At 41.4% G+C, this 25,645-nt stretch overlaps 1 protein-coding gene across 3 annotated transcripts in view; it reads left to right on the plus strand.

The window, feature by feature from the left end:
* BICD2 (BICD cargo adaptor 2) overlaps positions 1-25,645 on the plus strand; it is a 52,957-nt gene that overhangs the window by 20,931 nt on the left and 6,381 nt on the right. For all 3 annotated transcript variants that reach the window (XM_084214602.1, XM_084214603.1, XM_084214601.1), the window contains exons 2-6: positions 10,584-10,796; positions 13,642-13,794; positions 16,623-17,075; positions 18,052-19,071; positions 20,135-20,286. In XM_084214602.1, the coding sequence (XP_084070728.1) occupies positions 10,584-10,796; positions 13,642-13,794; positions 16,623-17,075; positions 18,052-19,071; positions 20,135-20,286 (1,991 nt within the window). The remainder of the gene's footprint in view (positions 1-10,583; positions 10,797-13,641; positions 13,795-16,622; positions 17,076-18,051; positions 19,072-20,134; positions 20,287-25,645) is intronic.

Raw genomic sequence — 25,645 nt, forward strand, 5'->3', positions numbered from 1 at the left:
ACATCCTTGGTTGGGAAACAAAGCCAGTGAAGAGGATGGAAAGTGTTTTCTATCACCACTCTGTGTGTGTGTGCTCCTTTGGTTACCAATAATTAAAGAGTGAGTGGAAGCTGTGTCTTCTCATCCTGAACCTCTTAATCTTGCTCCCAGTTAAAACAATTATCTTCTTTGTTCTCTAATTTCAAGTGCTGGGTTGGGATAGAGGAGGTGGGAGAGGTTAAACTTAATTTCTTAGCACTGTCTGCTGAGCCAGGGAGCAGTTCCTTTGGTGCCACCTTAAACTCTTGGTTGACCTTGTAGAAGCCTGCACTTCAACATTGGTTGTATAAGTGGATTGTGCTCATATGTAATAAGTAATCTTTCTTGTGTGGGAACAAGGATGTTATATCTTGTGCTTTATTTTTATATTTCTTTTATAGAAAAGTTGTTCATAATCTTGCAGCAGCTTTTTGAATTCTGGAGTTAATCATGTTGCGGCACGTTCAGCAGGCTTTGACAGCCATAGATGGGGAGCCTGATTCTCCAAATTTCTACAATGTCACTTTGTTCCTTACACTGTATTACTTCACTGGTACCTAAGGGGAACTGAGCTGCTCTGCTGTAGGGTTGCACTGCTAGGACACTCTGGAAGGTATACTCCTTCTCCATCTCACACCACAATATTTTATGGAAGGCAGTCTAGAATTATTTTGTGTGTTAACTGGGCTTTCTCCAAAGAAAGTGTAAACCATTATTTTAACAAAATGAAAGCCAGATCAAGGACTGGACTCTCTCCTGGAGCGTGCACAAATCTTCACCGTTGCATGATGTTTTGGAAGATGCTTGATGTCAGTATGGAGTGGGCTGACACGGTGGGAAGTGATGTAATGTTTTGAAAAGCCTCACAACTTCACTGAAGGTAACAGATCTCCTTCCAGCCCTTGTTTGTCAATCTATGCCTGCTGTGTGGTTTATGTTTGCATTTGGCCCCTGGGGATATTTGTGTGTGGGAGAAAGAGCCTACTCCCAAACTCTTGGAAATGTGAGAGCTTTTGCGATGGTGAGGAGCAGATGAGGAGCTGAGATCTGTGTGGCTGTACTGGTGCCCAAGTGGTGGCTGGCCGCAGTCTATGTCTGGGCTGGGCTGTGGATGAAGGAGGTAGTGGTGCTGGTCTGGAGATCCAAGGTTGCCAAGAGGAACTCAGTCACACCTGCTACTTGCAAGGCCACACACATTCCCAGTGCATATGTCTGACAGACTGCAGGCAAATTGTTGTGTTCAAATAGAAAAAGAAAGGTTTTTCCTAAAAGTGTGTGGGGCAGTTAAACTATTTCCATTTTGTTCTAATGTGAAGGACAGAATGCATATACTGGCTTTGTTAAGTATAAGATGGTTTTAGTAAGTTTATGAGATGCTTTTGGTAGGTATAACTCCTCCTAACTTTAAATACAGACACATACATGTTTAGAGGACTGAGATCTCACTTGATTTTTCTTTCATGCTGTTGTGGGACCTTTTAGTGGAAATGTTGTGTTTTAACTCTCTTCAGCCTCCAAGCCCCACACAGCCACAAGATAGGTTAAGGTGGTACCAAAATTTGCCAGATGGAAACTTTTGAACACGGTTTTGAGTATTAGAAAGCAGGCATTCTCTATTGCAGCTGTGGTCACTTGGAGGATCCCACCTCTGATTGAGTTCCCTGGTAAACAGAGATTTTATGGTACACTCTGGTTACAGATTCATTAGCTGGGCCTGCTTAGTTGATGTGTATGTGATACTTTCTTTTACGTAGTTGCCCCCCTTTATTGGAAGTGTTTATGTGTTCTTTGGGGTCTTCTTAGGTGGTCTTCAATTTCTGGTGTCCTCTTTAGGTAACTGTTTTTCAACCCCCATTTTTGAGGACGTGTAATATCATTATTTTTCATGGCTCCTGCTTTGTCAGCCATATCTATTTCTCCAAGGTTGCATTGTTTCCTTTTTTTGATAAGAGTAAAAAAAGTATTGTTCTATTCTACTATCCTTATCAAAGGTGAAGATGAGAAGGAAGGCAAAAGTATGTCAGCAGAGGTACTCCGTGATGCATTTGCTCAGTTTCCAGTGATTTATTGATCAGGCACTTTCTGAACAGCAATGAGTATCATTTGATTATTAACACTAGGTGAAAGTTTTATTTCTATGAATTATTACAATAAAGGCTCTGTGAGGCACCCTCCATTGCACCCTCTGAAGGTTCGTAACATCTTCTCAGGACTAATTATGGGCTTTTTTGAAATTATTCTTTGAGGTCAGCTGCTAGAGATCTAGTGTAATGCTTACAGATCACTGTGCCTGGTTTTCAGTTTCTAAAAATTATTTCATTGTCGAAAATACCCACATCAGGTTCCTGCACTATCATTTGTAATGCATGTCCCGGCTGGTGCTTAGCTCAAGTGCCTGCAGAGGAGAGATAGTCTTAACAAGACACTACTGCACAGAGTCCATTTGCAGTCACTTCTCCTTTCATATGCAAGGGAAGATGACTCAATGACCTGCTTAACAGGATCAGCCAACATTGTGAACTGGCCTGTACAAATAAATAATTTCATCAAATTTAGCAGAAGGGTTTAAAAATGAGCAATTGATGATCAAATTTCCTGCAGTGTGTCTTCTGGGAAGAGTGAGTTTCAGCTTTGTTTCAATACCACAGTGGGCAGGTAAGGGGACCCTTTGCACTTGTAAGTAGAAATCTCTAGTCTTCTCTGCTGTCTAGCTCCTAATTAGTGCTGATGTTCAGCAGCATCAGCTCCTTCTCTCACATATTTCCATCTTTCTTTGTTTTGAGGCTTGGTCTGGGGCTGTGTAAATGTTCCTGGCAGTAGTTCATTGATCTGTTATGATGCACAGCAGAGAAAGATGCCTCAGGATAGCTTATGTTCTTCCTTAACCCATCAGACCTAAAATTATCCTGAAAGGAGTACTTTTTTTCTGTTGACTTGTGTGTCATTCTGTCATTCCACCTCACCTTTCTCCCCTCTCATGCACCTTTTCTTTATTTATAAGAAAGCAGAAATGAATGCTCACTACAACTTCCATTCCTCTCTAGTTTAAACTCAGTAGAATGCAATTGGGTTCTTTTTAATTCTACTTCCCTGTTACAATTATAGGAATTTTTCTTAAAACAAATAAACAAACAAAAACACACCAAGAAAAACCCCAGAAAACAAACAAACAAAAAACAAAACCACCAAAACTAACAAAACCAAAACCCCAGGCTTTGGCTGAGTGCCCATTGAAGTTGCTGACAACAGCTGGACTTGCTGATGGGCTGTGCAGGGGGCTGCTGGTTGTGTGACTTTCCTGGGAAAGTGACTAATGATGAAGGCAGCAGCAGGTTCTGAGGTGGCCATGGGGACACAATCCTGCCCACTGTCTTCAGAGCAGGACACAGGGGATGAGGAAATGCTCCACAATGTCAGGAAATGTACTTTTGATGTCAGTAGTTACATGTCTTTGTAAGTGACAGACACCACATTTTGGGAGGATATGTATTTAGCTATTTTATAGCACGAGCTTTGAAACAAAAGTAGCATTCACATCTTCAAGAGCAGCAATGCCCACGATCTTTCATGGCAGTGATGAATGACAGTGGTGAATGAAATACTTTGTGACTAATGTCCTTGGCTTTTAACTCCAAGCTTTCCAGGACCTGTGCTTGGAAGTCATGGTGGACAGTGATGACTCCTGGCAGGGCTGGCTTTGTTCCCTTACACCAGAGGGAGAGAGCATGTGTACCTTGGTCACATTTTGGTGCCTGTTGCTAGAGGAGGGGAAGGATGAGCGGTGATCTCTGTTAATTGGTAGAAAGCCTCCTGAAAAAATGACTTGAATCTCTCTTGAGTAGTGGTAGAGAGCAACTGAAGGAAAATGTCTTGTTTGATGTTTAGTCTCGTGACTTTTATCCCTATTTTTTTTAAAAAGCGCATCTTGATTAAGAGCGCCTTTTTTTATTGGGGGCTTGGGTTCTGTTTAATTTTTATGGGTAAACCATTCTTTCACTGCAAAAGTAGCTAATGATAGCCTTCTAAAAGGGGCAGTTTCTGCAAATCTTGATTTTCAGTACAAAAGAAACAGAAACACATCTACTAGAGTGCTCTCAAACCTCACCACAAAGGTGAATAGGCACCACTGTGTGTATCCTCTGGTGGTGGATGTACATGGTACTGCTCTTCTGGTGCATGCATGCACATGGGCATCACTCTGCTTTTCCAAATTTTATTGAGAAAGGTGAAGGACTCTTTTCAGACAAGCTCTCCTTTATTGCCTTTCTCCTGTGTTTATGTCAGCTTTTCTTGTCAATGAGTTTGAAATTAATTCCTCTTCTTCCTAATATGCTTCTTGGAGGAACTTGTGCATGTTCGGGCCTGTTTGTGGTGGTGCAGCAGCTATGTTAATGTCACTGTGATAGCAAAAATGGCTGAAGCATCAATTAAACATCACTGTGTGAGTGAAGGAAAGGGTTAGTGCCTCATGCTGCTTCATCTGAGGATGGCTAGCATCATATAGCAGCGTTTCACTGCAGAGAAAAGGCTAGTGTGACATTTACTAAGGACTGCCCTTGCTGCTTGACATTTTCTGCATCATGTGTGACTGGATGCCAGCCTGGAAAATGGGGAGAAATGAGGTGCACAGGCAAAGGAGTCTTCATTGGAGAAAAATTAGCATGGGGATCAGTGATGTCCAGAAGTTGATTTTTATTGTGGAGTTCTGTGCTCTTTTAAGATTTTTCTCCCTCCTTACTATTTTTTCCATCTTGTGTATGAGCAATTGTCTCTTTCTGCTCCCTCCCTACTCCTTTAAATGGAGAACACAAGTTCAGGTTTAGATGACAAATGAATTTTTAAGCAACTTATTTTATGAAACTCCTTCACTGAAATATTTGTGTTGTTTTCTGTTTGTTTGGGTGTATTTGTGCATGGCCCAGGAACCTCCCTGTGATACTGGCTGAGTATGAGTGGGATGTCGCTTCCTCTGTTCATCTCTGTCATCTCAAGGCCAGCGGGCTGTGACTTTCCTTGTCAGTATGTCTGCTTTTAGCATCCATGAGACTCTCTTTCTGCCCTTTCCTAGTTGCTGTGTTTCGATGTGTGTAAAAAGACAGGTACAGGGTGAAGGTAGTGCCCTAGAAACAGTGCAGGGCAGCCTCCAGAGCCTCTAACAGTCCCTGTGCAGCACCTGAATTCTGATCAGCTCTTGACAGGCCTTTTGGAACTTTGGCTCTTTACAGAGGTTAGTAGAGGGTTTGAGATCATACAGGGTTTGTTCAGAAAAAGCCCTTTCCAGCATCCCTTTGGGAGGTTTTATTTGTTAGTGGCATCCCAGTATTTTGTGTTACTCTTGTTTTTAACAGTCTATTTCAGGATCCCAGAAAATATGGAAGCACAACCGGCATACTTTGGATGAATTTTGGGCTAAATAGAGGTCTGGAGTGACAGATTATAGAGGCAAATAAGGCAGAACTGTTTTGATTTTCCTGAAGGTCTGAGAGTCTTGTTTTGAGCGTGACTGAGATCAATCTGTGCATTGCCCATATCTCAGCAGCTGTTCTGAGAGAAGCATTTGGAATTCTCTGAGAAGCGTGTTTCAGAGATTCTTGACATTTCATGTGTTCTGTGAACAGCTGCATTGTGATAAAGAACTTCTTTCAAAAGATCATGTTTAAAATTTTAACAATGTTTTGAAGAACTTAATATGTTAGCAGTACACTAAACTTCACAGAATTGGGAAAACTTTCTTCTCAAAGCTTGGAGTTTTGTATGAAAGCTTCCTTCAGTGCACTGGGTTTCATGCAGAAAACTTATCTGCATCTGCATGATTGGGATCTTGTTCCTCCTGCAACATAAACAGATGAATATGTATGATCATCAAACCTAGAGAAAGCGTCGCCTTTTTTTAAGTCTGTCTTTTGGAAATCAGTGCTTTAAACTCAATCTATATGTAGCTTGATCCAGGGCTTCATTTGAAGTCAACTGGGTTTGACCATTTTATAAAACATTGCAGTTTTGGATGAGTCTGCCTCATCCATTTGCTGTCCAGATTCTTTTTTCCATTCATAATTGTTGTGGAGAGCTTTAAATTCTTGAGATTTAAGACATTATTGTCTGAAATTTGTAGTAGTCTCCTTAATTTAGCAACGATATTTTCTGGGCTATTTAAGAATATGATAGCATGTATTTTCTACATGTCTTGAGTCTGCTGATGTAAGTAATTCTGTAAACATGAAAGTTCATTTAATAGCATTTTTGGTACTAATTTTGGTAAACCTTCACCAGCAAATTATGGTAAATTTTCTGTATGTGTCAGGGATGTTGTAATTGGCCTTTGGGCAACGCTGTGGTAGTGTATTGGAAGAGAGGAGAAGGACCTCACCGACTGGCGTAGCTGGTAGGGGATGGCAGCTTGACCAAAGGAAACCTGTCAGGGTTTCAGTTGATCCACAGCTTTGGCAGCAGGTTATGAACAAGGACCAAAAATTAGCACCTGAATGATTCAGTGCACTTGTACCATGTAACTGTGAGTCCCCAGTGGGAAATGTTCCGTGTTTGCCTGGTCAAGAGGTAAATGGCTGTACAAAATTTGGAGTTGTGTATGACAGAATTTGAGGTTGTGTCTTGGGGGTAGAGGTTCATTTCTGTTGGTTTCAGATGGTGTTATACCCAAGGAGGGCTTTTGATGTGTGTCCCTTGCAGCTTTCTGAAGAGATGGTTGTGAGTGAATTGTACCTTTGTCCAGAAAAGTGCTTTCCAGTGCACTGACAAGCACAGCTGAGCAAATAGTAAGACAGCATTTTGGTTCATGAGCTCTTTGATTTAGCTTTTGCCCTGACCTTGGGAATCTGGAAGATAAGAATTTTGATAGTCCCTTAACATTAATGTCTTTTAATTCCTAGAGGCAGCTGTTGAGCAGAACATGTTTTGCAGCCCTCCCATCAGAAACTTTTATTTTGTGAAGAGATACTCCAAAGTCTGTCATTCCAGTATAACTGTGAACAGTTTTCTTCCCTAGTAGATGGAAGTAGAGGTTTTGGAAGAGGAGGAAGAGCAGGGTAACTTTGACTTCTGCTCCTGTGTTTTAGATAATGTTAAAGCAAAAGTAGATGGGTAGATGCTGGACTCCAGCATGTATGAAAATTTAGGAGTTTCATGCATAGCAGTAAAAAGTCAGTTTTCCTAGCTTGATTTAAGACAGGTCTGGGCTGTAGCTATGGCTGGTAATTGCATTGCCCTGTAATTTTGCACAGTTTTGTTAAAAGTTACATTTCCTGTTCTCCACAGGAATTATGAAAACGGCTTGTAACAGTGATGTCTGAGGTTGTTTCTAAGTACATAGAAGAGAGCTAACAAAGCTTGGTTGGAATGGAAGTGCTTTTCAAGTGTCGTCTTGTAAGTGCACGCAGCTTGTATAGTTCCAGGCTGTCTGTCCTGATGACCATGACTCTAAAGGAGGTTTCTCATGTTCTGTGTGTGTCAGAGGCTGTTTACTCACAGTTCTGTACTCCAGGCAGCAATACTCAAGCTAACCGCATGCTTTCTGCTGACACTTCACAAGCATGCTGACTGAGAGCAAATAACAGCCTTACTGTGCAGAAATAACTGGAGCCCACAACGAGCAGCAGCATCCTTTGGTAGGAGTGACTATGAGCTTGCTTCTGCAGTTAGTGTGGGTGAGGACACACACTAACTGCAGAAACAGTGGGTTGGGTTGGCTGTGCCAGCTGGGACATGCCATAATAAAAGACAGTTTCTGAAAAAGGAGTCTGACTGCTGTAGTGAATGGAAAAACCTCTCGCATATAAAAGTAGTGATAACTTACTGAACTTCACCTTGCCATCACCAGACACTAGAGACTTGTGATCTTGTGATTTATGTCTCAAAAATAGTGAATGATTAACAGCTGACCATGGGGTTAACACCACCCCTTCAAGCCTCTGAACAAAAATATGCATTCTTTTATGGAAATGTGGAAAACTTGTAAACTGATGAAAAGCTGTCATGTAAGAGTAAGATTTTATATATAGAATTCGTTGTTGTAGGATTTTACTGAGGCCTAAGATAAGCATAAACCTCTGAAAAATAAGGAGGTATTTTACATGGGTAACTCAAAGTTAGTAGCTCTCCCAAATTTACATTAGGCATTCTCCATTGATGTTTAAGGTCATCCCCAGCTTGAAGAGATTATGCGGTTTCTTGCACCTTTCTCTGAAGCATCTGGCATCAGGCTCTGTAGAAGACCGGATATTGGATTTTTAAAAAAGTCTCATCCTCTATGGCAGTTTCTGTGTTTAAATACTCCCTGTCAATTGTGACTTGGCAAAATGATGACATTTTCTTTCCAGGTATTAAAGAAACCCATGGCCTTGCATCTGCCTTAGAACTTTCACAAGCAAATTAGTCATTATTTGTTGCAGCCAGAATTGCTGCTAATGAAGTCCAGGGTAAGGAAGCAAAAAGGGCCTTTGCATGGTATCCACAGATGTTTCCTTCAGCCACCTGGTAAGATGTTCGGGTCCCAGGCGCGCACACAGGGAAGGTCCACGTTTCTCTCTCCCAAGGGACCCCGGGGGTGACCCTGGTCTCGGGGCAGTACAAAGATAAGGGCCAATCAGGGAATAGGGAGGGAGTGGCTCAGGGACATAGGAACAAGGGAAGGAGACAATGGGGTCTTAATAGCTTTTTGAGGGAAGCTTCTTGTGTGTCCCTAAACCAGGGAATGCCTTCCAGGGTCTCCACAATTATTCTTAAGAATCCCTCCTTTAGTGACATTACTGAGCTCCTTGATTGAATCATGCCTGGACTCTGAGGTCTGGCTGATCAGCTGTGGCTTTAAGCGTCCTGAACTTCCATTTGCTGTTTTGGCATCCTGCAGCTGAGCAAATGGTGGTACTTCACTGGGCAAAGAGATATGCATTGTCCCTTTCTCTGTGCCAGAAATTTGTCATACATACTGGTCTCTAAAGGTGGTTCTTAGTTTGTTACTGGAAAAAAATAGTATATTTGAGGTGCTAGTGTGCTTTTTGTTTTCCCTTTAACATTTATGGAGATCTTGGGTATTAGGCTTTTAAGCTGCTTTGTTAAAATTCATTTGACAAGGACTTGACAGCACCAGATGGTGCTTTTTGTCTGAAATATGGCACTTTTTAGTTTCCCTTAGGTTATCTTGATGAATCTGGCTAGAATTTGTCCAATGGATATTTGTCTCCTATATCTCTGACTTGCTTATTTGAAATAAAATATAGTCTGATAGGAGCAATATCTGTGTGCCTTTAATCATAGGCAGAGCTAGCATACTTGATCAGCTGTTTCAGCCCTGGTATTATCAGTAGTTTCTATGCTATTAATGTGCCTGCTGCAATATACAGAAGTAATAAAACACTTAAATCTGTTTCTCTTCCAAGCAGACTTTTTTTTCTTCTCTGACAGTATTTTTCTGAAGAGCTAGCACCAATTGAAAATGCATGACTTGATAAGGAGTTTCATGGGATGCTTCTCTGTCCTCGACTTGGCCTGATATTAACATTGACTAGGAAAATCTGCCATGTTTTGGCATCCCAAAAAGATATTGTGGCACCTGAAAGCTCCAATATGCCTTGGGTTGGATTGTGGTGCAAGCGTGTGCAACACTTAAAAGATCACATTTTTAATGTTGTTGAATATGGCTGATCTGCCAGGCTGTGTATTACCAATAGAACTACTGGAAGCGGCCAGCTCTGCTCTCCGACACGTGCCAGTGACAGCCGCCGGCTGTTCTGTACCGCAGCAGCTGGGGTGTCTGTGTGGGCTGGGGGCACGTGTGGAAAACACTACCACAGGGACCATCACCCGCAAGGGTTTCAAGTAAAATTAAGACCCCCAAAAGAAATGTGAGGAGGCAAAATAATGCCAATGTCAGGACTAGCCGGAGGCATGCTGTGCCAAGTGGGTTGGACTTCTGACCTGCCTCTGAGTACCTTTGCTGACACACTGCTGGGGATTGATGTCTCGAGCTGGCTGGGGGATTGTCCACTGACCTACTTCAGCCAGTGTGACCCCACTGGCTTAGCCTGGATCTGGAGCAGCCTGGCCAACATCTCCAAGACCAAGGGAGGGGGCTGTAATCTACCAGCCAGGAGCAGCTGCTGGGAGCTCCTGGCCTGGGAAAGGGAACAGGCTGCTAATGCCAGATGTGTTCTCAGTGATTCTGGTTTTGCAGAAGTGAATCAAACCCCACTATAGAGAATATGCATGTGCAGCAGTGTCTGGTCGTCTTGCAGTCATCTGGCTGAAAGCCAGTCGTGTTTCAACAGCGGAGTCACTACATTGTTGTTCCCTCCCACAAGAGTTTATATGAGGTTCTACTTAAGCGTTCTGCATCAAAAACCATTGTTTTGGTGCTGTGGTTTACTTTCAAGAGCGCAGTGTTGGCCACTTACTAGGATTTGTAAATCTGAATTGGAGGATGTAGGAAAAGGTTACATTCCTTTGCCTTGAAGAGCTATATGAGGGTAAATATTTTCAACTACTTAAAATTGAATTTACTTATGCAGAATTATAGGTTTACTGATAAAAAATGTGTTTTCTGACTTTCCTAGGCTTTTGGACAGGCCCATACCAACCACAAAAAAGTAGCAGCAGATGGAGAGAGCAGAGAGGAAACCTTGATTCAAGAATCAGCTACCAAAGAAGAATACTACATGAAGAAGGTTATGGAGTTGCAGACAGAGTTGAAACAGATAAGAAATGTCCTTGCCAACACACAGTCTGAAAATGAACGCCTTAATTCTGTTGCGCAGGAACTGAAAGAGGTGAGTAAAGATGCATGGGGTTCACTGCAGGTTGGATTTATTACATTTTCTGGTGCTATGTAGCCAAAAGAAAGGAAGATTCCTGAGCTGAAAGGCGATTTGACACATGGCTGCATGTTTGGTCATGCTGGTCCTGTGGGTACTGCACATCAGTTCCCTCAGTTCCAGAATTGCTGCCTTAAAATGCATTGGAACCTGTTTAGGCCAAGCACAGAGACCCTTGGATGTACTTTGCTGCTTCATTCCCAATGCAGATTTTCTGGCTGTGAGATATTTGTGGCATAATTTCCCTTTTTATCCCTTTTTCCTCCCTGATTTCTGAAGGTGTGGGATTTTAACAAAATACTGAAATGAACAAAGAGAGGGATAGTAAAGTTTATAGTCTTGTGTTTTCTCTCATGAAGCGGTGACTTTTACATTTATGTAGGTTGCTTAACATAATCGCTTCGACCTTTTATTGTTTTGCTATTGAAACCACATATTTTTAAGGGAAAATAATTGCTGAGGAGTTACTTAAAGAGTTTAATTATTTATAAAATCCGTAGTTCAGCAGAAATCTCTGTGGTACTGGTGCAGAAATGATTGTTTTGAGTGGTCAAATTATTGCTTAAATCCAGTCTGATAAAACTACAGAGACTGTAAACCACAGATGGATGGATAAAACAGTCAGCAGTTATTACTCCTGAGTTTTCTTGCACCTTCCTTTGAAGCACTGGGGTCTAGTCCTAAGCTAATCAACTGGCCTCCCCTGCCAGGAGGGAAGGCTATCCAAGAGCCCACATCTGAATCTCAGCTTAGTCCGTGTGACCTCAGCTGCAAGTGTCTCATGTAATTTCTTTAGGACGTAGTAACAAATATGGGGATAATATTTGGTGGTAAAGTCAATGAGGAAATGTGGGTTTCTTTTCTGGAGATGTGGGGATTCACTGCTGCCTCTTGTTGGGATATGACAGAGAAGATTTGTGGTACAAGCGGTCACAAGCGATCAAACATGCCAGTCAACTTCTCCTTTAACTTTGTGGAACAGAGTTGGAATCAAACCTTCTCCTTAGACAGGGAAACAGTTCTAGAAACACAGACACAAGTCTTTGTCTATATTTCCTAACCTTTAAGACTAGCTTAATGAAAAAACTGCCCACCCCAGAGGCAGCCCGGTGTCTGTGAGGGATTCTGGTCTCTTCTCAAAGTGTGCTGAGCAGCAGGTTTCTGGTCTGCTTCCAGTGTCACTGCAACTGGAGGTGATTATTCTTTCCAGGTACTGCCACATTCCAGTCACCTTTTAAGGAGACATAAAAATGTGAATTCATTTCCCTTTGGCCCTGAGTTTGTGCAAGGATAGAGACACAGCACTTACTCAGGCATGGAATATGGACTATAGCAACTTGTAATTTGTATTGGTGTACTGTAGTGTCTGATTGCAGCAATTTTGATTTCTTGGTGTGCTGTGAAGTTGTGCTCTCTTTGCGGCTAGAACCAGACAATTTTATATAGTCTAATCTTTACCTGATGTGTGAGGGAATTGTAATTTAAGTATATTAGTCTTAACAGTTGCAGGTGATTCAGTGTTTGTATTCAAAACATGCCAGATTCAGTTCTTGGCACATCCTCCAGCTGCAAACATTTCCCTTATCTCAGTGTGCTGTGTGTGCCTGTTGGTACCTGTGTGGTTACTCAGTGGAACCCTGCTGCACACTCTCAGGGGCTGAGAGCGTATTTAGTCATCACTGACATGCCTGTGTCTGGCCAGGAGTGGAGAGCTCGGAGGGAATCTGAGTTTGTAGGCCTGAGGCTGAAGCTTGCTTGGGCTGCAGGACAGGTGAGACCGGGCAGCAGGTCCCATATGCCAGCTGAAGTGACAGGCTGCCTCTGTCAGCAGCTAGCAGTGGTTTTGGAAACCACTCCGTCCTATCATGCGCACAGCTACAAAAATACTATTTTTTTAGGCAACTGTATTCCCTGTTTGCCTATATCTGAAGCTGATTCTGTTAATGTTTTAGAACATACTTTTTCACTTTGTATGAATTAAGTGTTTGAAGATAGGACTTGAAGGAAAATAATATTGGAAAAAATAAACAGTAAGTGCAGTGAGCCATTTCTATAGCTCTGTATGTCCCAGCTCAATTTATCCAAGTGTCTGTGTATATTCATGAAAGATCCCAAGGTCATACTACACCAATATATTGGTTTTTACTTCTTATTTTTCAAAACAATGCTAACTTTTTCTTTGAAGTCTTTTGTTAAGTCCTGCATAAGTCTTGGGGCTAAGGGAAGGGAGTATTTTATGTCAACTAGTTTCTATTTTTTCTCAACCTGAGATCTTAGGTTTCATGGGTTTTAACGCAGTGTTTTTTTCCAAAAGGATTAATTGTATCGTGTTTTCAACTTTTTGCTCTGGTTATAAAGAAAATGTCTGTTGAAAAGCAGCAGCAAATACATGTCCAAATAAGAACATCTGGAGTCATCTGAATCTGTCTTTCTCTTGTGAAAAGGCCCTTCTTGTTAAAGTTGAAACAGATTTGGGTACTGACTTCTGATCTGGAAAACTTTTGCTGGTTGCTACAGCCAGTGAAACAACACGGGTGTAAATGCTGCTTTTCCTGCTTGTTTCTTGACTTTTTTTGAGTCAATGGTGAGAATTTGTAAGAAAATCAAGAATACAAAATCTCATTATTGTGTAAATGACGGTTTTCTGTAATTACAGAGGGTGAGGGGAAGATATATAATTTCAATATATTTCAATATAATTCAATTAATTCGTGCATATAAAAAAGATACAAAATTTTGCAATTTCATTGTAGTTGATCCAGGTGCCACCATTTTTGTTTTGCTTTCTTTGTTTTTCCAGGTTAACCAAAATGTGGAGATCCAAAGGGCCCGCCTGCGAGACGATATTAAAGAATATAAATTCCGAGAAGCACGTTTGCTGCAAGACTATACTGAACTTGAAGAGGAAAACATCTGTCTCCAGAAACAAGTGTCTGTCCTGAAGCAAAGTCAGGCAAGTTTTCCAACTAGTGGGCATTGCTTTGGTAGCACCAGTTAATTCCTGTGTTACAGTATGGTTCTGTCTCATTTGAACATCCAGCTACTTATTTTCTATCTTTGTACTACTTTTGAGACTATAAGCTCTATATTTTAGCACCAGGACTTGTCCTTTCTGACTCTATTTATACACAGTCATAATACTCCATTGCTTCTTCTTTGACTTCCAAGTCCTTCCATTGCCTTCTCTTTCTCTGATGAAAGAAAAGTCTCTATCATTCTGCTTTGTTACTTGTTTTAGTCCTTTAGTAGTTTTTCAGTGTCTCTTTACAATGCCATCCATCCACACACCCATCCATCTTCTATCCTTCCCCTTCTACAGTATCTGGAAATAGGAGTGTTTCTGAACATGTTTCTGAAACATGTTTTAATTGCTACTTTGTCCTTACTTGCTCTCTCCATTTCTATGCTACTCTTCTAGCTGCTTTCAATAAGCTTGGAATGCCGTTATAGTTGCTCTACACTGTTACATCTGTGTAACTGCTTGTCTAAAAGGTCACGTTTAATTGTGCACTTCCAGCTATTTCCAGAGTTTCAGAAAACTGCATTCTTGGAACTTCTTAAGAGCTTCCCTGAGTTATCATTTGTGGAGCTAATTAAGATAGATGTGGTCTTTGGCATGGTTCACTTATCTTCACCTATCAGTGTGGGACTTGCTATTTTTATTCTTCAGGTAGCTGTCAGTCCCATTGCATAATTAAAGCTCAGTTGGGAAAGTGAAGGACATAGATGTTGCCAGGGCTGGAGCCCCTCTGCTCTGGAAACAGATTGGGAGAGCTAGGGGTGTTCTGCCTGAAGAAGAGAAGGCTCCAGGGAGACCTTCCAGTACCTAAAGGGACTCCAAGAAAGCTGGAAAGGAAACTTGGTCAAGGGAGAATGGCTTCCCACTGCAGGAGGGCAGGGATAGATAGGATATTAAGTAGAAATTTTTGGCTGGGAGGGTGGTAAGGCCCTGGCACAGGTTGCCCAGAGCAGCTGCAGCTGCCCCATCTCTGGAAATGTTCAAGGCCAGGTTGTGCAGGGCTTGGAGGAGCAACTTGGTCTAGATAAAGGTGTTCCTGCCCATGACAGGGGAAGGAAGGAGATTAACTGCCCAAACTATTCTCTGATTCTACAATTCCATGAAAATATTCCTAAAATCAAAGTTCTTTAGAAAACTCAATGTTAATACCATCTGTTGTGGTCAGCATATAGTAAAATCTCTGTAGAATTTGCTGCAGAACTCCTTCAGTGTAATGAATGAAAGCTGCCCTGTCAGGCTAGATATCGAATATCGAATGTGGGATATTGAATGTATTTTACTTATGTCCAAGTGAAACTCTGTGTCTCTGTTTATTACTTTGGGCCTCACTGTGCAAAACAGAATTCCAGGTTGGACCTGTTCTCATCTGCATATATTTGGTTTAATTATACTGGTTTGGGCACTCTGACATTCTGTACTAGGGACAAAAGGGGCTGATGTGGTTGCGATGAAGGCTGGAAGAGAGTGGGAACAGTTAAAATTAAACCTATGTAGTTGGTTACTTATGGATTCTACCTTTTTTTCTCATTCATCATATTCAGAGCAGCAGGTGAAAGTTCCCAGCTCCATGTTCACACTCTAGAATAACAATACTGGAGAATGCTGCCATTCTGGCCTGAGCTAAATTTAACCTCAGATGCTATCTCAATATTTGCTAGTAGTTATTGACTGCTGTACTTTTATTCTGGAAACTTTGAAAATAGACTACAATCTGAAGTATTTTATCTTAGTGGAAGTATACATAACTAAGAGCTTATTCTTTTCATGGCAGTGGATTAATTTTCTACCTTGTCCTAATTCTACTTGATGAACTTTTAATTATTCTAGTTTTTAATTATTCTGGTTACTCATGCAACTAGAAGCAGCTGTCAAGTTTTCCCAGGCAACCCTGAATTAAAAGACTTGATTCCTGGTTTGTAAGTTGGGTGTGGTTCCACACTCCCAGGTTGCTCTATGTTGACATCTAAAATTTATTTAGCAATTGGCAAAAAAAAAAAAAAGTGACATATCATATAGTATGAGTTCCTTTCTTTCAGAGTAAAGAAGAATATTCTTTGTTTGCTTCCTCCCTGCTACTGATTAAATTTTACATGAATTGTTTGTGTACATAATTTCAGTCAAGAGAGGTTTAAAAAAGTGCAGTACTAGACATGATAGAGAGCATGCCTTCAAACTAATCAATGTGGATCTCAAGTGTAGAATCAGAATTGTAGCCCTTTCAAGATGTGCTGAAATGATGGTGAGAGAAATGCTAAAGCATTTTAGTTTGAATGTATCAAAGCAGAGCTTGATCACAGTTTTAACCCAGTGGTGTGTATTTGAATGGCAGTAAAACAGAGCGTCAAAGTGTACCTTTATCATACCAGTTTTGGAAATGTGAAGTTTAACTTTGTGAGAAGGCTAGCCAGTGAATTTTTAAATAGAACAAATGTTTGCATGCAGAGCTAGAAAAGACTGTTTTCGGATGCTTCTGTATCAGACACACTGTATCTCCCACCAGTCCTGATCGAGCTGGAATAGATGATCTCATTTGACAGTTCGCTTAGTGAATTTATTCTGTAGTATCTGTGAAGGTAAATTACATAAGCCATGTTTACAGTCATAATGCTAAAACTAGACTCCAGAAACGAAAAAAGTATTCTATTTCTGCAATATTTAAGTGACATCAAACATTCAAAAGCAAAATGACTTGGTGCCTTGCAGGCAGACATTTTCATTCGAGATTTCCTCCCTCCCCCCCACCCCGCTTTGTATATCTCCAGGTGGAGTTTGAAGGCTTGAAACATGAAATCAAAAGGCTGGAAGAGGAAACCGAGTTTCTCAATAGCCAGCTGGAAGATGCCATCCGGCTGAAGGAGATCTCTGAGCGCCAACTTGAGGAGGCCTTGGAAACACTGAAGACAGAGCGGGAGCAGAAGAACAACCTTCGGAAGGAGCTGTCTCACTACATGAACATCAATGATTCCATGTACAACAGCCACTTAAACATCTCTTTGGATGGGCTGAAGTTCAGCGATGAAGCCACAGAGCCCAATAACGATGAAATCATGAATGGATTTGAACAAAACTGCCTCAGCAAACTCAGCAATGGCAAAAACAGTACTTCAACACCCAAGAAAAATGAAAGCTTCCCTCCAGCCCCAAGTGTGGTTTCAGATCTTCTCAGTGAGCTAAACATTTCTGAAATCCAGAAGCTGAAACAGCAGCTTGTGCAGGTAAATGGGTTTCCTAAAGAGCTGTGCACTTCCAAATAGCTCCTAAAGTTTGTTTGGGATGTAATTTCAGTCTTTTCGGTGTCTCACATGGTACTGTTTATACTGTATTTTTAAAGGCTTTAATTGATTTAGAATTTGAGGATGCTAAATATTTGTCAGTGAAAAGCACAGCTTTTTTCCTTTTCCTTTCTTTTTTTTTTTAATGCAATGGAATTGGCAGTTATGTCCTTTCCTTGGTGGAAAGTTCTAATGCATCTCTTGTGCAATAGTTGCTGTGTCTACATCATTACATCACTACCAAGAACAATAGTGGTTTGTTCCAAAATTTAAAGTTACTCCAATCACCTTCATCAAAAGAAGTTTTGTACTCATATTTTCTGTAATTAGTTCAAAGAGCATAAAGTCTTAATCAGCACCAAGCATTTCTATGCTACATTTGTGCAGTTAGGAGGTTGGAGAGCAAGGTGCACCTTTCCATTTCCTACTAATATTTTGTCAGATGTGTTTTAAATTATGTTGCGTAAGAAAATGCCCTTATGCTAAAAGCTGTCAGAATTTTTAAAAATAAGAAATTTAAGAGGAGAAACTTGAAAAAGTTTTGGTGCTTCTGAGTCTTTCATGAAGTTCCAAGCTTTTACCATAGAGTGTGTGTTTTCTAGAATTTACCTGATAATTTAGAAGATAGCAATAAACTTTAGCTTATCGTTAGCTGAAAGGAAGTTTTCGCAATGAGAACATCACCTAGGGAGTAAATGTGTAAAAATGTGCATTTTAACGAGGAGATATGAAAGAATTGGCAATGAACACTGTAACTTGAGGTAATTTTAGAATTCATTGGGGAGACTTTCCTATAATATGCAAGCAATTGAATTTCTGTAACCATATGGACTGTTGGCTAAGTCGCTGTCTCTTAGAGTTAAAACCATTTAAGTGATACAATTCTCTTAACATTGATGTCTGTGTTCCTGCATTTCAGATGGAAAGAGAGAAGGTTAACTTGTTAACAACACTGCAGGAATCTCAGAAGCAGCTGGAAAATACACGGGGGGCCCTCTCAGAGCAGCATGAGAAAATTGGCAGACTCACTGAAAATTTGAACGCCATGAAGAAGCTCCAGGCCGGTAAGGAGCGTCAGTCTGCCCTTGATAACGAGAAGGACCGAGATAGCCATGAAGATGGAGACTATTATGAAGTTGACATCAATGGGCCAGAGATCCTGGAATGCAAGTACAAAGTGGCTGTGGCAGAAATTACTGACCTGAAGGAAGAGCTCAAAAATTTGAAAGCAAAATACAAAGAATGTGAGTCTAAGTATGAGGAAGAGAAGAGTAGATATGAGACTGAGAGCCAAGCTCTCACTGAAAAGATCACCTCACTGGAAAAGTCCAGTAGGCATGATAGAGAACAGATGGCCAGGCTGGAGAAGGAGCTGAAGAAAGTCAGTGATGTCGCTGGAGAAACACAGGGCAGCCTCAGCGTGGCTCAAGATGAACTAGTCACCTTCAGTGAAGAGCTGGCCAATTTGTACCACCATGTCTGCATGTGCAACAATGAAACTCCAAACAGAGTCATGCTGGACTACTACAAGGAAGGCAAAGGTGGACGCAGTAGTCCAGAGGCCAAGGGAAGAAGGTCTCCCATTCTTCTTTCTAAAGGGCTGTTAACTATTGAGCTGGGAAAGGCAGAGAGTGGAAGTGGTGACAGCAGCCCATCCCCGGTGTCATCTCTGCCGTCCCCTGTGTCAGATCCTCGGAAGGAACCGATGAACATTTATAACTTGATTGCTATAATTCGGGATCAGATCAAACACCTGCAAGCTGCTGTGGACAGAACAACTGAGCTGTCCAGGCAGCGCGTTGCTACTCAAGAGCTTGGGCCAGTGGTGGACAAAGACAAGGAAGCTCTTATGGAAGAAATCCTGAAGCTGAAGTCCTTGCTGAGCACCAAGAGGGAACAGATAGCAACTCTGAGAACTGTGCTGAAAGCCAACAAACAGGTAACCAGGTCTTAGAGGTTTGAAGGTTACAATGTTAGGTAACTAGGTCATAAGCACAAGAGAATTTTTCTTTGAATTCATTCTGCCATTCTCTCAGTTCTGTGGGGCTTTCATTGCTGTTATTTCACTAGTCTGAAGCTGAAACTGGGAGTTCCATTAGAGGCATCCATGTAAAGATGAGCACTGGGGCTGTAACTGACTTCAGCTTCTCATGTACTCCTGAGACTTTATTAAGGTTAAGGTAGTTTCAATCTACTGTCTGTCTGAATTAGATCAGGTTATATTTAATGTAGAACACCTAAAATGAAGAGGTAATGTTATTTTCTACTTGAAAGAATTCTAGTTGTTATCCTTAAAAGAATTCTGAAATTTAGGTATTGTTCTCTCTCAAACTACAAAATAAAAGAGAGCCTTCCAAAATGAGAATGTGATATAAGAATGTGGTCAAAATAACAGAGGTGAAAGGTAAAAATAGTCTTTGGGGATTGAGCATTCAACAACATTAGCAGTGCAGGAAGTGAAAATAACTGCCGTTGAAGCACCACATGACATGCTTCATCTTCTTCTCTACTGTTAATTTTAAATTGTCTTAAAAAAAAAGTAGTTTCATCTACTAAACTACTAGTGGTGTTGTTTAAGAATGAAATAAACACATTAAGTTTTCTTTTGCACATTTTAATAAAAGTGTCCCAAATGTAAGATAGGTAAAATGCTAGAAGAGAGAACTGTGCTAGTGATTGTCAAATGCATTTAAGTATTGAGATACTAAGTAGATTGTTTTGTTCCTTTGTGTTGCTTGTAGATAGGTTTCACTACATCTATATTCTGTAACTTCCTTCATGCTGCTGCATGGTTAATGGGAGTAGGAGATGGCTATGTCTGTTCCCAGTGTTCAGAAATGACATTTTATTTTATCTGTACAAGACAGGTTGACCACAAGTTTAACATTCCAGTAAAAAGTAAATGTTTCATTATGTGAATAGTGATTGAAAATCTTTTAGCCAGCCATTTGATGAAGAGTTTAGTTGAATGTTATGTTTCTGTTCTCCCTGGTAACCAACAGACTGCAGAAGTTGCCCTTGCCAACTTAAAAAGCAAGTATGAGAATGAGAAAGCAATGGTTACAGAGACCATGATGAAGCTGCGAAATGAGCTGAAGGCTTTGAAGGAAGATGCTGCCACCTTCTCTTCCCTGAGAGCTATGTTTGCTACGAGGTAACAAATATCATGAACTACACAAAATTTAATTCCTTGCTTATGTGTGGAAGAGTTGAACATCCTTCCCATCCACCATGCAGAGAGTGAAGCAGTAGGTGCTTTTTCCCAAGATCATTGCTTGCAATGTGTGTGTGTGTCTGTGATACGCTCCTATTTGTGAGGAACTTGTGTGGATATAGTGTGCTGCTACAAAACATAAAGCTGTTGTTGCAGTATTTATTCAAGTTGCCTGGGAGATTACCTGTTTTCCCTGGTTCTTGAGGCCATTAGCTCTGAGAAGGGGGGGACATTTAACAATGCAAAATGAGCATTTATTGTACACTGAAGATGGGACTCTGCTTTACCTTGATGATCTAGGAAAAGGTAAAGATGTTGCAAACTTCCTGGTATTCTTAGGCTGTCCATCCTGCAGTTGGCATCTGTCGTTTCAGTGACCTGTGTCAGCTGATTTGATTGCTTTGTCTTTGGAACTTGCTTCTGCTTCTTAGTTGTGCTTTGTGGTGTGATACATGGAATCACTAAATCATCAAGTTTGGGAGAGATCTTTAAGATCATCAAGTCCAACTGTCAACCCAGCACTACCACTTAACCTCTAACCAACATCACCCAGCACTGCATCCAGATGGTTTTTGAACACCTCCAGGGAGGATGACTCCACGACCTTCCTGGGCAGCCTATTCCAATGCCTGGTCACCTGAACAGTGCAAACATTTTTTTAATAACTACTTTGAATCTCCCCTGTCTCAGCTCAAGGCCATTTCCTGTGATCCTCTCACTGCAGGCATGGCAGAAGAAACTGGCTCCACTTCACTACCACCTCTCCAGCAGTTGTAGAGAGCGCCAAGATCCCCCCGAGCCTCCTCTTGACAGGACTAAATAAACCCAGCTCCCTCAGCTATTCCTCATTAATATTCAGAAAAGCTAGACACACAAGATGTGACTTTGAGCATTTCCAGAAAGGGATTCCCAGATGGGAATAACAGCATTTACCTCCTATTCCTGGTGCTAGATCTAGAGGTGATGAATGGCATCTAGAGACTAAAATAGGTCTGGGCTGTCAGCATCCCTGTGAAAGCAAGGAGATGTCCAGGCAGGACAAAGGCATTTCACTATCTAATGGGCATGCTACAGAACCCCATAAATAATCTTGTGCACACACTCACATTTACAGCACTGAAGTGCCTGCTCTAGACTCTGTGTCTGAGAACTAAAATGTAGTGCTGCGTATGTTGATATTCAACCTTGGTGAAGGTACCTCTTGTAGATAGGACCTAGGTTGTAACAGTATTCTCCCAGAGATTTGTTGAAGTGCCTATGTCCACACCACCTTCCCATTCCTGGTGCTCTGCTTGAACACTGCTGCTAAGAGATTGAACCACAGGATGCATTCCTGTGAAATAATAATGGTGCAGAGAGCTCCTCACAGTACACTGTGCCAGCTCTTGTTCGGCAGTTTGTCTGCCCTTATGGTTTTAGTCAAAGTGGAAAGTGAGTTACTTTAAAATACAGGAGATTACTGCAGCAGCAATTATTTGTCTCCATGGTTTAGATTCACAAGTCCTGATTATGTTTGACAATTGATAGAAAGTGTCAGTGCTTGTCTGATGTAAAAAGCAAAGCACATGCACGGCTTGGGAGGCGTGGGGTGGGGAGAGCTGAAGAGCTTGGAATTAGAGCCTGGGGTAAGAAAAAGGTGGGGGGAAGGTGTTAAAAATCTGTCTTTAGTATTAATTTCTAATATAAAGATTGAGTTAGAAACAGCAGGTGGCTGATCTCTTACAGCTGAATGCAGTCAGTGCTCATTTTCATCTCATTTTAACTGTGTCTTTGCTAATATGTTTTCCAGTTTTTAATAAAGCTGAGAAATTGTGATTTTAATCCTGCATGTTGGAATTTCCTTAGTGAGTTGACAGTTTAATCTCTCGAGGTAGAAGTAGTTGATGCTTCTCTCTAGTACCTCTTTCAGTCACAGTTTAGTCACCTGTCTTGTTCCCTTAGAAGTTGTAATGTGGTCTTCATTGATTGCAGGGAAGAGGGGGAAAATATGGGTATGCCCAGGTGCATTTGGTTATATCACTTTTTCTTTTCTTTTTTATTTTTCCGGGACTGAGCTTGATTCACTAATGAATTTACATATAAATGGTATTAAAACTATTACATGCTGACCCTTACATAAACTGGTCTGTAGAACTAAGGCCAAACCAGAGTTTGTGGGAAGCAGCGCTATGCAGCTTTGGAAAATGCCAAGTTAGGTTTTTCAATGGTTTGGCTTCAGAGAATTTTAGAAGAATTAGTTTTCATTTCTCATCATTATATTTAACACTCAGGATGTTTATTTTCTTGGTGTAGATATTTGTATATACCTGGTGTTGTTTTCAAAAATCTAGTTGATGTTTCTTTAAGCTTCTTTTTTTGTTGTTGTTAATTACTAGTACTAAGAAAATGGGCAGCATCAGAGCCTTGTGTTCACTATCTACTTAAAGCTGCAAATGTGTGAAAGTACAGCAGGCTGATACTAATTTCACATTCTTCCTAAAAGGGTGAAAGCTAAATGATCTTCTTTCAAAGTTGTTTTTAAAAGAAAGACATCTTCTTTTCTGATTTTATTTAATATATAGCTGGGAAGTAGCCTAGCACATGACAAATGGAATGGTAAAAGGGAAGGAGCCTTTATTGTTCTGTCAAAGCAGTAAAAATACACAGAGCACAAAGATATGCTGCCACAGCTGCTCCTGCTGCCAACTAAAGCAGGTCCAGAGCCTGTGTCGTCCTAGACGGTTAGGGAGGCAACATTTCTGGGTTTTGGTTTGGGGGTTTATTGAGAAAATTAAATTGAGATTCAGTGAGCAGCATGAAGGAAGAAAGTGGTGCAGATCCACCCCACCTCTGTGTGCAACATCTCTACAGGCACTTCTAGGAAACTTCTTGTCCCATCGTTCCAGTGAATGATTGCTGTGCTGTGTACAGTGTGATGTTCCTTGGCCCAGGACAGCCATGCTTGCACCAGGACAAGGGTTGAGTTGGAGGCTATATGATTCCTTTTGGATTAAAGGATCAGGAAAGCAGGTTCAGGGTGCAGGATGGTGTGTAGGCAGAGTAGTTAACACTCCTGCTTCTCCCCAGTTGTCTCTTCTATTGAAGAAAACCGTCACTCAGGTACAGTTACAAACTGCAGCTGCACATATGCTACTGACAACACTTCCCTTTTTGTGGGGAAGAAAGGAAAAACTCCCCGAATAGAGTTCTATGGAAAACAAAAAAACCAAACAACCAATTTAGGTATTTGAAATAGTGAATACCTTGTCATTTCTAGGGGCAGTAAATTGATGTTGTAAACTTCTGTGCTATCAGGAAGCTCTGTGAGATAATGACTTGCTACAATAATCTTTTGGAGTCAAAATCCTAGCTTTAATTACAGCTTGGCTCATATGGGAAAGACTTCACTGCTTTCTGGGCTAGATGCCAGGCCTAGAAAGGCCAGTCAGCTATTGACTTTGGCACAACTGGCTGTACTTGGTCAAGAGGCAGGAGTGATACCAGAACATAAGTAAGATGGTGTGGGAAGTCCCTGCTCTGCTTTACTGCAATGGTTTGGTTTTCTCTTCCTTATCTCTTTTTGTTCCAAATGGGTTGGCGGTGGAGAGATCTGTTCCCCTTGCTTCAGCTGGCCTGGATTAACACTTCTCTGCTGCATGACAAATCAAGACAGCAGTGATCATGGCGCTGTTTCACTGAGCTGCAAATTCTGGGGCAACATTAACTTCATGTTCTCTACAAAAATGTGGATATGCTTTGATTCACAAGAAAAAGCTGGAAGAGGGCGGGGGGAACCTCTGCATATTTTTTACACATCCCAAATCTTTTGGGACTATAATACTGAGCATGAACAAGGGGAACAGGGACAGGTCACCCCAGTGCCAGATCATATTTTGCTGAAGCAATCACATTTCATTTCTCCAGGAATTGGTAATGCTATTCTGGACATCCCCCTGGTTTGCAATAGTGGAGCTTGGAAGGAATCAGATTTGAGGTGCGCACAGAAAAGAAAGCAGAAAGGTCACTTCTAATATAACCAGACCTTGCTTTTCACCTCAGATATCATGAGTGTGTTTGAAAGCTAGGGCGAAACCCCACAGCCTCTCTCTATCCTCCCAGAAATCTTTAGCTTGTGTCTTGCTCCCACCCCCAGGGAGAGAAAACACCTCTCTGATGCTCTGGAGCAGCCGGGCCCAGGTTCAGTAAGATGCTGGGAGCTCTTAAGTTTTGTGACCACACCCTCCTTCTGGTGCTGGTGATACCTTCCCTCAGAGGGGAGGACTCTTACACTTTTGAGATTATTTTAGTCTTTTCAGACTTCCCAGGGCTGTTTCAATCTCACTTCATCTCTAGAGCTGAAATGGGTCAATGGGACAAGATCTGGCCCAGAGTCTGGTTTCCACTCCCTGCAGTGTAGCAGTTGGTATAAGTCCATCTGACCACGCTAAGAATGGCAGGTGTTGGTGTTCCAACAAGTTTAAGATTCCTGGGTTTGTTTTTTTTTTTTTTTTTAAGAAAGACCCTGCACATACTGGTTTCTCCTGGGCTGCACAGCGTAGGAGAGGCTGTGAGGAACTCCAGAGCAGGATGCCCAGGGATGCGAGGGGACAGATTCCTGTGCATGTGGGGGCCCCAGACTTCCTGGTCTGTAAAGCTGCAGTGCAGTTATAGTTCATGCAGTTTTATATTTATATTACTGAGTTGCTGTTTAGCGTCTCTATGTGGGGAGATGGACTTTAGGAAAATAGTGCAGCAGGCAGTCTCACCTGCAGAACTAATCACCCAAGATTAGGAATAGGCCACAGCTGAGTCCAATAAGAAGAGTGCTACAAAAGAGCAGGTTGGCTAGCTAGTTATGAAGAGAGGGCTGCAGTTTGCTAGCTAGCTGTTAAGAGAGAGCTGCAGTTTGCTAGCTGGCTGTGAAGAGTGATGGCATTTGTTGGCTGCACTGTGAAGCGAGATGGATGTATTGGCTGTGAAGAAGAGGAGTCAGATGACTGCTGCAAGGACCAGGGACAGGCAGCGCATAGAGCAGCTGTGTTGAGAAAGAAACTTCAAGGACGTATGAGGCCCTGGAGATATAAAATCCCTTGTGCTATAATGACGCTAGAAGTCGTGATAAGACGACATCTCTATGTATTCAAAAAGAATTTTTTTAAATTTTTCCTATTTATATTTCCAAGCAAATATAATTAGGAATATAGGCCTAATCCTGCTATTTAAAGTCAGGGAGACTAGAGTTTGAGGCTTGATAGCATAATCACAGCTGATGAATCTGCATATCTATGCAGTTTTGTTTTGCGGTGGGCTTTTTTCTGCT

Source organism: Fringilla coelebs (assembly GCF_963513975.1).
Source record: "Fringilla coelebs genome assembly, chromosome: 13".
Classification (NCBI taxonomy): domain Eukaryota; kingdom Metazoa; phylum Chordata; class Aves; order Passeriformes; family Fringillidae; genus Fringilla; species Fringilla coelebs.